At 53.3% G+C, this 14,490-nt stretch overlaps 6 protein-coding genes across 6 annotated transcripts; 5 read left to right on the forward strand and 1 right to left on the reverse strand.

Moving 5' to 3' along the window:
• Positions 1-81: 81 nt before the first annotated feature.
• Positions 82-1,792, reverse strand: BDZ83DRAFT_748270 (Mob1/phocein; the record flags this gene model as incomplete). Its single annotated transcript, XM_060513589.1, has 2 exons — positions 82-1,500; positions 1,577-1,792. The coding sequence occupies 2 exons, from the start codon at positions 1,790-1,792 to the stop codon at positions 82-84; spliced, it is 1,635 nt and encodes a 544-aa protein (XP_060369571.1).
• Positions 1,793-2,251: 459 nt separating this feature from the next.
• BDZ83DRAFT_605401 (CobW/HypB/UreG) lies at positions 2,252-4,211 on the forward strand. Its single transcript, XM_060507335.1, has 5 exons — positions 2,252-2,675; positions 2,733-2,744; positions 2,796-2,892; positions 2,938-3,451; positions 3,504-4,211. The coding sequence occupies exons 1-5, from the start codon at positions 2,480-2,482 to the stop codon at positions 3,837-3,839; spliced, it is 1,155 nt and encodes a 384-aa protein (XP_060369572.1). The 5' UTR covers positions 2,252-2,479; the 3' UTR covers positions 3,840-4,211.
• A 555-nt stretch (positions 4,212-4,766) lies between these two features.
• Positions 4,767-7,231, forward strand: BDZ83DRAFT_605419 (NOT2/NOT3/NOT5 family protein). The gene is made up of 6 exons (XM_060507336.1): positions 4,767-5,140; positions 5,546-6,012; positions 6,065-6,386; positions 6,434-6,637; positions 6,685-6,826; positions 6,886-7,231. Exons 1-6 carry the CDS (start codon positions 4,965-4,967, stop codon positions 6,943-6,945), a joined length of 1,371 nt encoding a protein of 456 aa, XP_060369573.1. The 5' UTR covers positions 4,767-4,964; the 3' UTR covers positions 6,946-7,231.
• Positions 7,232-7,751: 520 nt separating this feature from the next.
• On the forward strand, positions 7,752-8,541 carry BDZ83DRAFT_748273 (uncharacterized protein; the record flags this gene model as incomplete). The annotated part of the gene is made up of 2 exons (XM_060513590.1): positions 7,752-8,021; positions 8,209-8,541. The coding sequence occupies 2 exons, from the start codon at positions 7,752-7,754 to the stop codon at positions 8,539-8,541; spliced, it is 603 nt and encodes a 200-aa protein (XP_060369574.1).
• Positions 8,542-9,988: 1,447 nt separating this feature from the next.
• Positions 9,989-10,780, forward strand: BDZ83DRAFT_647813 (uncharacterized protein; the record flags this gene model as incomplete). Its single annotated transcript, XM_060510114.1, is given in 5 exon segments — positions 9,989-10,002; positions 10,017-10,083; positions 10,144-10,218; positions 10,362-10,407; positions 10,674-10,780. The coding sequence occupies 5 exon segments, from the start codon at positions 9,989-9,991 to the stop codon at positions 10,778-10,780; spliced, it is 309 nt and encodes a 102-aa protein (XP_060369575.1).
• Positions 10,781-12,591: 1,811 nt separating this feature from the next.
• BDZ83DRAFT_716323 (uncharacterized protein) lies at positions 12,592-13,632 on the forward strand (the record flags this gene model as incomplete). The annotated part of the gene is made up of 2 exons (XM_060511843.1): positions 12,592-13,006; positions 13,061-13,632. 2 exons carry the CDS (start codon positions 12,592-12,594, stop codon positions 13,630-13,632), a joined length of 987 nt encoding a protein of 328 aa, XP_060369576.1.
• Positions 13,633-14,490: the final 858 nt, after the last annotated feature.

Consider the following 14,490-nt stretch of genomic DNA (forward strand, 5'->3'; position numbering starts at 1 on the left):
TGTAACTTGAACATTCATCAATACGCAAAGTCATTAAATCTCCCCATCCTCCCTCTGTCATGTCTTCTGCTTATCCCTCTGTCATACCTCCTTCTTATCCCCCTCGCCCTCCTCCGCCTTCTCCTCCTTTGCCTCATGTTTGGGCCCCGTTTCCTCGGCCTTGTCAGCTTCTTCGGCCTTGCTGTCCGTGTCTGCAGCATCTGTTGTCGTTGTAGTCTCGTCTGCTTTGGCGGTCGACTCCTGAGCAAAGTCATGAAAACTGACATCTGGAATCTCGCCAGACTCATCATCATCCTTGGCTGCTGCAGCGGGAGTGTCGTCTGCGGTCTTGTCATCTGCCTCTTTAGCCTCGTCGGCACCTTCTGTTGCTGCTTCGCTTCCTGTTGCAGGAACGTCCTCCTCCTCATCCTCCCCGAAGTTTAAGTCTGGCCGCGGTTGGTTTACGTGGGCCATGCCGCGCTCACTTTCTTCGTAAACCAAAGTTGTTTCCGCATCGGATTCTGTGTCAGGGTAGTCGGTTTCAACCACTTGAGGCTCTGCCGCTGCGGCTTCCTCCTTCTCTTCTGTGGGCGACGCATCCCCGATAATCTCCTTCTCAACAATCACCGGCACGTCGGCCACTTCAGGCTCCTCCTCGAGCGTTTCAGGGGCAGAGATCCGCATCTCCCGCAATTTGTTTGTTACAACGTTGTCTTCTTCGTCAGCCTCCACCACTGTCGTCACAGCACTGCCAACAGAGGGACTCGCCCTGACGTGACGTCTCGTGGCAGTACGGCCAACAGGCTGGAAGTTGTCGTCTTCGCTCTGTCCGAGGCTCTCACGGTGGCTAGGCTTCACAATGGACATTGGAAGTTGCTTCTTATCGCCACCGTTGGCATCAGGCACCGCCGTCGCTGTCTCCAGGCCCTCGGCCTCAGGCGGGAGCTTGTAGTTCTCGGCGGGGAGGAGGTCGTACATGTCGCACACGGTCTTGAAGAAGACGTACAGGCCAGTCTGACCCTCAATGGTCCAGAAGACAGCGCGGTGCTGGAACCAGGCGTGCGCAAAGATGCGGTGGAGGCGGCGGAAGACGTTGACGAGGTTCTTGACGGCGACCCCCTTGTTGTGGACATCGGAGAGGACGACGAAGCGCGAGGGGAAGATTTTGGGGTCCGTGACGATGTTGGCGGCCCAGTCAAGCGTGTGACAGCAGTAATCGATGGCGCAGCAGCTCTTGGGCTGCTCGTGGACGGCACAGAGAAACTGCCACTCTGAGGCGCGCATCTCGGGACACGTCGCCGCGCTGCAGGGTGGGGAGTCGAAAAGGAAGCCGACGATGAGGGTGTTGCATTGCGAGATCAGGAAGCGACACAGCTCGTACAACCAGAGGGTGCGGTCGATGCCCGGCGGGGGCGTCGCGAGCTGGATAGCGGTTGTGCGGGTTATCGGAACGCTGTTGCTCTTGGTGTGGTGGTAATGGAGGGCAGCGAGATGCTCCTGAAGCTGGAAAGCCGAGTCGAGCTATGTAAATAGATTGTATGTCAGCGGCAGAATTACAAGATTGAATTTGGCTGTTCACGTGTGCGATGCTACGAACCTCATTAAGGGGGATCAGCGGCGGTCCAGCAGCCATGTCGGCGGCCTTTGTTCCCGGGTGTATGCGACGCCTCGAGTTGGCTTCGATGAGAGACTGCTCCATCGGCGAGGCTTCGCGATTCGATTGCGCACCCATCGAAGGGGATTTGGGACCGATTTGGATCTCAGCGGGCGGCGGCGGACTGGGCAGCCGGGGCGAGCTCGGCGCCATTGCCATTGTGAAAGGAGGTGATCGAGTGGTTGTGGTGTGGTATGGTATGGTATCGGGGGTTGGTCTCCGTGATGAAGACGATGCAGAAGAGAACGAGCGACTGGACAGTATTTTGCAACCGCGGTTCGAGAGCTGCTGTGTTCCCCCCTTTGCGCCTCCAGTATTCGCGGTCGCAGACTGTCGTAGATGTGTTGGTGTGTCGTGGATGGGTTGTGTTGTTCAAGCTGGGCGAAAAGTCGTGGTCGGGCGGCTAATCAAGAGCTCCAGGTCACCCACATCGAATGAAAGCGCTTTGGGGGCCAGAGCTCCTGGTTCTGCTGTGTCGCTGTTGTCGCAGCCCAGCACACCCCAGCTCGGCTTAGTCAGAAAACCATCCCCGGCCATCGTCGTGTGTCCTTCTTTCTATTTTTTTTTTTTGGGTGAGTGCCGGCGTGTGGGGCCTGACGACGTCAAATGGGTACGTACCCCGGGCCTTGAATACTACTTCCTTCGTGCCTAGGGAACTTTCTTCGCTTGACAAGTCAGTTGAAGGGCGTATTCTTCACTGAGAACTCTCTCGACTCTATTGCCTTTTTTCCGAGACCTACAAAACTTTCAGTCATTTGCAAGGCACTCGCTGCCTTCTTCCACTCGCCTTTTGAAGCAGTAACGAATTGGTCTGAGCTCTCTCGCAGGGTTCCCCTCCATCCTAGCATGGATTTCGATGATGATGCCCCGCCTGATCTGGTAGAGGCCGGAACCGTTGCTGAGAATGACCTGCCACCATCGGAGAGCCAGATCAAGGTCCCGATCACAATCGTTACGGGCTATCTTGGTGCTGGAAAGACAACGCTGCTCAACTACATCTTGACGGCGCAACATGGAAAGAAAATTGCCGTGATTATGAACGGTAAGCCAATCGCATGATCAAATGTGCAGGGGAGCATTATACTGATGTTATTCGCAGAATTCGGCGACTGTCAGTTTTCTCGGATATCACCACGCATTTGAATCTACTGACGCTTTTCAGCTCTCGATATCGAAAAGTCGCTCACCGTCAACAAAGGCGATGAACAAGTTGAGGAGTGGCTTGAAGTCGGCAACGGCTGCATATGCTGCTCCGTAAAGTAGGAACCCCCATCAACTAGTCGCATTTGTATTGACACGCCCAGGGACACTGGTGTCAACGCTATCGAGTCGCTCATGGAGAAGAAGGGCGCGTTCGATTACATCCTGCTAGAGACCACAGGCCTTGCGGACCCTGGTAACCTTGCGCCACTGTTCTGGGTCGATGATGGGCTAGGAAGCACAATTTACTTGGACGGCATCGTGACTCTTGTAGATGCAAAGAACATTCTTCGCAGCCTTGATGATCCCGCCGGCAAGATTGAAATCGACGAGGATCACAAAGAGGATGACGGCCACAGTCACGGTCCGCTCATGACGACGGCTCACGTCCAGATATCGCATGCTGATGTCATCGTCATCAACAAGTCGGATCTGGTTTCCGAAGAAGAGTTGAGGCAGGTCAGGTCGAGGATAGAGTCTATCAATGGACTCGCCAAGATACACGTCACCAAGCAGAGCGAGGTGCCGAAATTGGAAGGGTTCTTGCTCGATTTGCATGCCTACGACCAGGTCACGGAGCTCGACACCAGCCAAAAGGGCCACAGTCATCTAGATTCGGTGAGTGACTCCATGAAAGTCGTAGCATATCTCTTTTGCTGATAAAGTGCAGACTATATCGACAGTCTCGATACCAGTGCCAAAGTTAGCACCATCACAATTGGAGGAGATCGACTGGTGGTTGAGAAAGATCCTCTGGGACCGTAAGCTTCCTGGGGACGAGAAGACGACGCTCGAGGTCCATCGGTCAAAGGGGCGGCTCGTCTTTGATAACGGCGATGTCAAACTCATCCAGGGCGTGAGAGAGATATTCGAGATTCTAGACTCGCCTGACCAATCGCGCGAGGCCACACAAGCTCAGGAAGGTAAAATCATTCTCATTGGGAGACACCTCAAGGGCGTCGACTTTGAGAAGAGCTTGGTGGATGCAATCAATTCGAGCATATGAATAGAACTTCTGAGACACAATGCGCTTCAATGGCTTTGTGATCATTGAGACATCGACTGCAAGACGTGTAGAGACTACCGTTCAGAAACAGCAGCGTGAGTGACTTTGTAGCAGGAAAGCGAGTGCCTCGGCTGGTGGAAAGCACCAAATCAGTGCATGCTGGAAGCTGCCATCTCATGTGTCGGAAGGGACATGATGTCAAAAAAAGGCCCCAGGTGTATGTACGGCAGTAGCGCGTGTTTGCACTGATGCAGGGGTTTTTTTGGAGGGGCCCTGGGCGCACAGGCCATCGGATCCATCTTTGACCGGTCCTCCGCGCGTTAGTGTTGGCTGGGCTTCGACGTCTGTACACTGTACACCAGGAATCCGCATAGAGCTTCCTTCGTGCGCAAGCTTGGAGGTAGAATAATCTTTCGAGCCATCTCGACCACGAACGCATCCTAATTGATCCCCGAACTCTCCGCGACGACGAACCATACAACGCGACTCCCGATAGCGACCGTATACTCCCCGAGCCTTCATCATGAATCGACCAGGTAGGCCTGACCCTCTAGTCGTCCCCTTTCAGCCTCGGGGTACCCCGCCGTTTGCATGTCCATCAAGGCCACTTGGATCTCGTCGCACCTCTCAATTGTGGTCGCCGCGACTCTATATCGTCGAGAAAGCTTGAGGAGCATCGAAATCATGCACGCGAAACGTCACGCCACCGATGATGCTCTCAGTAGATCGTTGCCACTGCTAGCGTCGACGTGTAGCCCTCATCCTCGAGATCCAGCGCTGATCCACCTCGACGTAAACACGGCCTCTGGATGGACAAAAAGGGACCCCTCATACACACGCTACTCTTGAAGACGATGGCTTCGAGCCTCGCTACTCTCAGGCGACACTGTGCAAGACCTCCAAGCTGACAATGGGCGCAACCAGTAGGAGTAGCTCCTCAATCACTGCGTGGCATACCGGCAGGTTTTGGTGGCCAGCAGCAGCAACAACAGCAGCAACAACAACAAGCTGGGAGGGCAGTATCAAACAGGTTACCAAATGGCAAAATAGGTAGGGACACTCAGCTCCGTCTCCATGTGTGTGGTGTGACTGGGTACAGGGGGGTGGTGCCAGCAGGAAGACCTGATGTTAACGTGGAATTTCTTGGAATATACAGGCAGTAATGGATCTGGCTGGGCATTTGGAGGAGGAGTGCCCATGGGAGGTGCTGGTCTGCCAAATCAAGCCCGTCAACTTGGAGGAAATGTGAGCTTTGCACAGAGCTTAAGCGGGTCGCAACCGGCAACGCCGCTGGACCTTTCGTACGTTCTTTCCTCTTTCCTCCCTCACCGGCTACCCTGCACATCCACCTACCGCTTTCCCCACGATCACCACCCAAGGTAGTAGCACCAGCCGCATTTCGAGCTCCACGGCCAGCCGTACTTGGGTCTTTCTATTTTTCTCGGGTCTTTCTAGCTCTTGTCTCTTCTCTTCCTTTCATCATGGGCAAAAGGCAACGTCTTGTCCGAAAGAAAGCAGCGAGACAAGAGAAGATGGAAAAAGCTTCGTCTCCTTCGCCTCGCGAGAAGCCCAAGAAGGGCTACGCGGATGTCCTCAAGACGTATTTTTATATCCTCCCCTTCCTCATCACTGCATCTGGCGCGATCGTGGGCGACTGCTTTGCCCATGGTTTCTGGCAACGACAGTGGTACTGACTTCTGAAGTAGCGAATTTCCATCCCTCTCCAACAACGCCCAGATGAACACCACCGGCCAATCAAACATGTGGTCATCAACAGCGTCGCGAAACCTGGGTGCTGGTCCAGTGCCGCGCAACCAGCAGTCGACGCCACTGTCGGCTCAGAGCGGCCAGGACGAGCTCTTCACGCCAACTTCGGCTCGCCAAGGCGCCTTCCGCTTCGGTGGCCAGAGCAGCGCAGGTCCGGCGCCTCAAGCCCAATCTAATCCCGTGGACGATTTTCCGCCCTTGAACAGAAACTCAAACGGCGAAATCGGCGGTGAGCGAAGTGCTAACCTGATGCCCTCGTTGGGTTTTGGTGGCAGCCAGGCGAGCGGCTCAACCGCCGCGATACCTCCTGCCCGAAGCGCAGGTGCCGGCAACGGTCTTCTCAATGCGCTCTCCGCGAACAGCAGAACTTCAGATGGTCGCTCACCTTCCATCGCTAGCGTGCAAGGTATATCGAACCCACCTCATCGGACGATAAAACACTCACTGACGCGATATAGATCAAGCAAGAATACAAGAGGCATCGGCCGAAAGAGGCAACTCTTTCTCTGAAGAGACTGGTGGCGACAGCGCATCTCAGTCGGTAGAGACCAGGAACCCTCCTGGAGCAATTGGCAACGACGCAGTCACTGGCAACGGCAAGGCCAAAGAGGAGAAGGAAGGCCAATCGCCCGACGTGCAGGACCCTCTGGCGGGAATGGCGCCTATCGACAAATTCGGCATGAAGGGTTTGCGTGTGCTCATGAACAACTACCCTAGTTATGGCGCCCTGATGCAGGGAATGGACCCCAACGAGTTCGGACTTAACGTCAACTCACCAGAGTAAGCAGTCCGACTTTTCATGAAGACACGCTTACTGACTGTGACAGTCTCATCTCCACGCAGATCTACTCTCTCTTCGACGACACGCCTCCGCGTCCCGCGATTCCCAGTGTCCGGCTTCCTGAGTGTTACAAGGTGACCAATGTGCAACCGATTGAGACCAAGATTCCGTCGTTTAACGAGGAAACCCTGTTCTGGATCTTCTACAGCTGTACACAGGACGTCAAGCAACAATTGGCTGCAGTCGAGTTGTACGTATTCCTTACATCCGATGTGGCCACTGCTAACAACCGTGCAGGCACAGCCGAAACTGGCGTTGGCACAAGAAGCTGCATTTCTGGCTGACCAAAGACGAGCTCATGATGCCCGCTAGCCTTGGTCCCCACCATGAACGCGGCTACTACATCGTCTGGGACACCACCAACTGGCGCAAGGAGCGGGTACGTCTTGGGTTTTTCTCTTTCAGATATTGAGCGTAAATGACTAACCTTGAGTACAGAGAGAACTCACTCTCCACTACGGTGACCTGGAGACGAATCTGGCACAACCGGTTGCATAGTTGGTTTGGGGTTTATGGTTCATTGGCTTTCTCGTTTTATTGACGAGGCTGGAAACGACTTGGTACCTGGGCACTGGGCATGAGACCCGACAGGCGTTAAGTCATGTTGATACGGCATGGTTTTACAGGCTTCTGGTATGAAGCTGGCCAGGCAAATGGCAGCCGCCGCATATCTGCCGCTGCTTTGTGTGTATGAATCACTGATCAATGGGAGTTACCCACGGCCGTCAAACGAAGGGAAATAAAATGACGACGCCGATGCTGCGAACGAAAACTGTCTTCTATTTCCGTGCCTCCAAATATCCGTGATGTTGCCTTTCTGGCGTGTAAAAGCGCCTGGTATAGCAAGAGATATCTCCTCTTGTTCTGGACCTTTATTTGAAGACATCTCCGTACGGAGAAAAGTACTCAGAAGATACCTTAGCAAGCTTGAGTTTGGTAGTTGTTAGGGCGGTCCGTGCTCGACTGCCTCACACGGAAAAGCGCGGGTAACTCCGACTGCGCGCCACTTTCCACATAAGCTCCAAACCCCTGCTCCCTGTGGAGGGCTGATGAACTCATCAACTCCATAAAAGCTGCCAGCGGGACTCCACGTATCTAATCCGACCTCATTCATATCCCATGCGCAGCGGCCATACGCTCCTCCGACTCTCTTTATTTGTGTTGCAATTTCCATGAGGCCTACACCGCTCCGAGCTCCCAATCGCCACTTCCGATAGCGAAAGTCCACAAACACTCCGGCCTTACGCCAAAGCGACAACTTCCACCGGCCAATCCGGCACGACACAGACATAGAATCCGCAGCGATGGCGAACGAGCAGATCTCGCTGCCGTACCTGGTGATGATACTTCTGGTGACGGCATTCGTGATACGATTCCTGTTCTTCTCGCCAGCCCCGCCACCGGCGCCGCGCCAGAGCGCCGCAGCGGTACTACGCACGCGCGAGGCGGCCGTGGAGAGGATACAGCAGATGTTCCCGCAAGTGGACAGACGGACGATTCTGTGGGATCTACAGAGAAATGGCGGGAACATCCAAGCGACGTCTGAGAGGATTCTTGCAGGACGGATGGAAGCTGTGAGTTTGAACCCTTGCCTTTCCCAACTTCACCTCGGGCGAAAGCTCGGCGTGCCGAGTATGCGCGTGCCAGCGACAACATCATGGCTGTGATCTACCATGGCTGTGGTCTACCATGCCCCTGGATCACTTTCTCTTGATGTAGCGCAGTTCATTTTTGCTGACCTTGGTACGTGGCGTCAAACAGCCCCCAATCACCTTCCAGCCCCCTCCCCCGCCGGGAGCCAACAACGCAGCGTCCAGCTCCTCGACACCGGCCAAGGCGCCTGAGAAGCCCACGCAACCGGACCTGATTACGCGTTACAAGCTCCAAGATAAGATCTCGGCACAGCAGCAGCAACGGCAAGCGGAAGCGGACGCCGCCGCCGCCGTCGCGGAGAAGGAGAAGGAGAAGGCGGCCAAAGGGTGGAGCTCGAACAGGGACGAGAGGCAGTCGCTGTTGCAGAAGCGGAGGGACGAGATGATTCTGGCGGCGCGGCGGAAGATGGAGGCCAAGATTGCTGCGGAGAAGGCAGCATAGCCTTTTGGGAGGAGAGGATGAATGCGATGGCCTTTTCACAGCGTACGTCTTTTTGGCTTGTTGAAGGCATGGGAGGGATTGGCGGGGTATGTGCATTTGGGAATTCTGTACACTCACATACACATACACACTCGCACAGAATCAGCCGAGAGTGAAGAGCTCTCCGGCTTCAGTCTAGTTTGGAGGATGATGGATGAGGATATAATGGCACATATTTCTTATGCCTCCAACATTGTGTAGGAGCCTACTTACCTCACGCTGCCTGACACACGTCACTTTCTTCCCTCGGGACCTTGGAATTAGCCGGCTGATGGCGCGATGCTAGATCTAGCTTGACTATGCGTCGAGAAGACATAGGACCCTAATGACTCGGGCTTAATAAGCACGTACTAAGGTTGAACGGTTCGAAACCTGCTTGAGATAAGGTGCCGCCATGCTCGGTATTTATCGAGTACCTTAAGCGGGAAGCCCTTGCGCCGTCCGCTCAAGTACCATTGTCGAGAGGTTTTCTTTCGTTTTAGTTCATCGTCTTTTTTTTTTTTTTTCAAATAACACGCGCTTGACATCTCTAGTGGCTTAACTCGCTTTCGTTTCGTCACGGTTGGCGCTTGCTCGAAAGCGAAAGCTTGATGTGGATTATCACGTCCTTGAGCGGGGCCTTTTTTCGACTTATGTTTCTGCGATGTGAGAAGTCAAGTTTATAGGAGGGAGTATCTTCATGTAAATGCATACATACGGAGAACCAGGAGGTATCGTAGAATGTAAGTCGTGGTACCTTGAGACAACATTTCATTTATCACAATTATTCGAATTACTCGGACAAATCCCAAGTGCCCGCGGTATCTATCTGACCTTGGCATCACGGTTTTGCAAGCACAGCACATGTGATTGAGGCTCCATGTCTCTCTCTCGGCCGAGACGCATGATGCTATCTTGTGTATCAGACAGAACAGGCCTTCGGGGGCTCATGTCTTGGCGGGGGTGGCAACAGCGATGGGATTCTGTCTTACGTACTATGGCTCCCGATGCAGTTGATGGCACATGCACATGCAAGCCCCATACAGAAATCACGCCTTGTGTACCCATGTCCTCTAGAGACTGACGACTAACAGTTATCCACGGGGTACATTCGTACAGCCAGTCCACCTGAGTGGGAATCTTTTCCCCGTGCTTGTGCTTGTGCTAGGATTCTTTCTCCTGTTTCTCCTTCGCCTTGGAAGTTGGTTGCATGTTTCCGAGTCGGGGGAGCACGGGACGGATTGAATATGACTCGGGAAAACCATACACACGTACGCGCGCGCGCGAGAGTTCCTGCGTTCTCTGAGAGACACGTGGGGGTCATATCCCGCTGAGATTCGTTGGCACTGGGACTATGAGGTTGTTACAAAGCATGGAATGATTGTTTGGCGGCTTTACTGTGTAAGGCAGAGAAAACGGAGACTGAGACATGGGCGCAACATGGTACAGGCGTGTAGGTCGTCAAAGGTGGAATTCAGAGCCTGGGCCACGGGCAGATTCTTCATCGTTTCCCCGATGATCGTGGTGAGTTGTTGTACAGCAGCATGGGGGCTTGTCACACTGATGAGTTTCTTGTTTGTGTAGATGTCAGATCTCATGATCTGTTTCCAAGGGTTACCCAGAATGGGCATGCCGTCGGTATTGCACCCTGTACGTAAGGTAGGGTAATTCTCCGACTGGTATCGTTCGACTGATAAGAAGCGGGTGCTGGAAATCTAAACTCGGGATGACAAGACAGACCCCTCTTTACGCCGCATTTTGATCAGAACGTTCCGAGGTTTTCCTACCATGTAACTCTGTAGCGGCAAGATGAGGAGGAGATAACCAGCGCCAGTGGCAAAGAGATAGGTAAAAGCAAGTAAGCAACCCATCACTGAGATGTAAATGGGTTCATCTTGTAGTTGGAATGGTGAGTGAGAGAGTTCATTGTTGGAAGGCGTGGAGGGGCTCAAGGAGGGGTCCATGGCACGGGATGCTACAGCCCAGTATCCGTACCAAGATTTGGCGGCGTGTCCTGACGGCTAGATCTCACTTGTCGTACGAGTCTACTTTCTCTCTAGTTTCCATCGGGGGTGCTTTTCTCCTCCCATTCAGTTTTCCTCGTTGCCGTCTAGCGTCACCGAGTTGTTGGTTGGAGGTTGTAGACGTTGTGTCACTGAATGTCACTCCCAGCCGGAGGCTTTTTCCTGCCGATCCCATGCGATGCTCGTTCAACGGTTGAATCAGCTCCCCCTGCAATGGGGGGGGAAGGGTTCGAAAAATTTGTCCCGCAGGAAGATGCAGCGTGACACAGCCGGGCTTTGCGACACGGTAACTTGATGACTTGCAGGATCGTGACGAAAGACTGCAATCCTTTCAGCTGCACGCGCTGCTCTGCTGCGATATCTACGCAGTGCTGTGTGAGAGATCATGAATGCCAGGAGCCTCTTGACACTGGACCCTTGTAACGCTTAGCGTCCCAATTGCGCGCATGCAGATGAGGTGGGGACCCTCGAGAGACTCGGAAAGTGAGTGTGAGAATGAGAGAGAGACAGGGCGTATCCGTACACTTCCGCGTGAGGGCTACCTCTTCATGCATTCGCTGCATTGGCGCCATGGGCCATGTGTTTGGTGGGTGGCTATGGGCATGGGGTGGCATGGATGGATCAGATAGAGAAAGACAAGACCGATAAAGAGCCCCGCTTCGACCCAACATTTCTGTCTTTCACATGCTTTTTTTGACTGACTGACTGACTGACTTGACTGCAAGTCGCTCCGCCGTGGGCCCCTTCTTCACCGCGTACGACATATCCACTGCCAGAGAGGAGAACACGAAGAAGAAAACAAGGCGAACGAAACCTGGGATAACTAGCATGGGGCAGAGACAGAAGAGAAAGAATGAAAAAAAAGGCTGATGGGAGGCGGGGGGGGGGGGTGGTCTTTGTGTGTTAAGTTACCGTATTATGGTTCGACCAACATGTTGCGCAATCCTGCTACGCAATACGCTGGGACGCGCATAGTAGGACGTAACAAACACATGAGCATTTCAAAGTACCTTTCTTTCCAGCGTTATCCGTACCGTTCTCTGACTCTTCATATGGCAGCCAAGGTACCGTGCTTGCAGAGACTCGAAAAGTAGAGAGAGGTATTATCTCACAAAACATGAGGTAAACTTTCCCTCATCTGACGGGACTTTCTTTTCCACTTCGTATCAGACTATCTGCGAGCCGGCCACAGCCGATTCGATCCATCTGCCCATCAGATTTCCCGCCCCCTACCTGCCTCAGCGGGAACGACTGCCAAAAAAAGAAGACGCAAACCGGGGGTAGAAACGGGGCATTCACCACTACCAACCGATACACTCCATCTCCCCCTCCACTCGCAGGTTCTTTCGCTTCTTAGTCGAGACTCCAAAGTACCTGCTACTACCTTGCTCTACTATGGTAGGTACTGCACTCTGTGACTGGCCTTACTTGACCTTGCCTCTTCTCTTAAGCCTTTTCCCCCCCTCCTCCTTCGCTTTCTTTGTCTCACCTTGGATTTCGCAACTCGCTCAAAGAAGCTTCAAACCCACTGACTATCCTGGGACTCGACCTGGATTTGTCAAACAATTTTTTTTTGCCAATTCATCGTCGCCGTCCTCCCCACCCTCTGCTTAGCATCCTACCTATCTTGGACTCAAAAATTCCAACCACTCTCACTTGGATACAACCGTTGCCGCAAGCACATCTAAACGTGGGATTTACAACAGCGGGGCAATCTCTTATCAACACTTTTTCTCGATAACATTCCCTCAGTCGCAAAGTAACGGGCGCTTGGGCTAGATCTCGACGTTCTTGGTCCGTAACATTCCTTCACTGGCGACAACGCCCTACGCCCTCGCCATCACAAGCCTGGGGACTTACCAGAACAGCAGACCGAGAACAGACCGCCACGCCATCTTACCGAATTCCCCGACAACCATAGATTGTCAACACAGGCGGACGGACGGATTGTAGCGCCCACCCCCCTCCTTCGCCTTCCTCCCGCTGAAGAGGGAATAATAAAAACACAATGCCCCCCTTACGGCCCTGGGGTCCCATTTTCGAGGAGATTACTCTCCCGCAGAATAGAATGTCATCGACCGTCTTCTCGATGCTGCCCACCTCTCTTCAGTCCCGGCTACCGCCGCTGCGGTCTATCCGCAAGAGCGCAAGCATGCAAACCCTCACCTCTAGCAGGCAATCACACACCCGCACCCTGTCGGGGCTCGACGACGGTGTCCACCGAAACATCACGCAGGCGCGTCTCGTCTCCGAGAGCACGGAAGAGCAGCACATGAGCTTAGTGGCCACAGAGCACCGGACGTACGAGGTGCGATCAGCGGCCGAGAAGCATGAGCAGCAGCGGCAACAAGCCGAACAGTTTTATCAGCAACAACAAGCGTCTAGTCAATGTTCAAACGTAGATTGGCGCTTCGCCCAGCAAGGTGAGAGCCGTTGTGATATTGGTTGATGCCTCAGACTTACCTTGTGCTTCACAGGACTTGCTTTGATCGCCGTCGCCCAAGATGAATTAAGGCATCCGTCAAGGCGGCCGGCAGTCGATTTTGAGAGGAAAGCGTTTCTCGACGGCGTCGAGTACATCCTCAAGGCCCTTCCCAGCGACCTAAACGAACACGAACTTCACCGACTCCGCACGTCCACGCCCTCCAATTTCATCCCGCCACCAAGTCCGGGCGGTCGGGCGTATTCTCCGTCGCGGGGTGCGAGCAACGGCAGATCGATTCTTCACCGGGGCGTCCAAATCGCAGTCGTCAACATCTTCATCCTCATCCACCTGGCGCTGCCGTACATCATCCTCATGCTGCGGTTAGCGGCCCGCACGGAGAGGGAGTACCGAATATCGGAGAACCTCGTGGGTGCGGGCATGGGTCTCGCCAATGCGATCGGCAGTAAGGGAATGCGCATAACCGGGGCGCTGTACAACGTCGGCGATGGCAGGCTCGGGCAGGCTCTCACGGAGGCCGTTGCCTGGACTGTTGAGGGCCTCACGGGAGGTCTATCCGATGGTGTCGGCGAGGGGCTGTCCATCGTGGCGCCCAAGAGACAATGAGACGACTGATAATGAGGTCATTTAACGCACTATGATATGGGAATTTCATCATTATTATTTTCGGGTTTAGACTTTCGGAGTATATCTTGGTTTCCTTGTGTCAGGTTAGGTATCGTTGCTGCAAATGCAGGTGCTTTTTCTGAGGTGGAACATCTCCATCTGAAAGATTCAGTTAGACCAAGTGTGGGATGGAGCGGGCTCTACCTGAGCTTTACAATAGCTCACACTAGCTTGCTGGGTTGGTCTCAGCTGGGAGAGCCCTCCTGTCTTGTACATCTTACTTGAGAAGTTACTTGACTGCGAGGTTTCCTGCCATGATCAAAGAGATCGGAGTCTGGCCAGCGCATCGCCACGAATCGTTGGTGGTGCGCAAGGATTGGGTTATAGAGAAACTCGTTTTCGAACTAATGAATCAATGACCTCTGATATTTATTGGCCCAAATGAGCAAGATTTGCTTCCCATGAGATTATTATGATAGGTAAAGCAAGGGAAGACTACCGATGTTGAACAGGGATACGGAGTACAGCACACCGGCTAACCGTCATAAATTTGGTCAGACCTCCTACTGTCCGTTCTGACCGGCATGCAAAAAAATAAAAATAAAAATAAGAAAAATTAAGAAAATTAAAAATTCAATTTTTTTATTTAAAAAAAGTTAAAAAAAGTTTAATTTGAATAATAATAAAAAGATAATAAAAAAATAATAGGGGCTTGCTAAGCGGCTGTTGTTCATCGTGGGGACTTCAGCTTTTGCTTGAGCAAAGTGAGTGCCGCAAGTAAAGGATCGTGATGGTTCACCTTTCGTCAAGTGAGTTAAGAGAGCCATGAGAGACGCTAAAAGCTTGCCTCGCAGGGGT

Source organism: Colletotrichum acutatum, assembly GCF_030867785.1.
Source record: "Colletotrichum acutatum strain CBS 112980 chromosome Unknown BDZ83scaffold_11, whole genome shotgun sequence".
NCBI classification, from domain to species: Eukaryota; Fungi; Ascomycota; class Sordariomycetes; order Glomerellales; family Glomerellaceae; genus Colletotrichum; species Colletotrichum acutatum.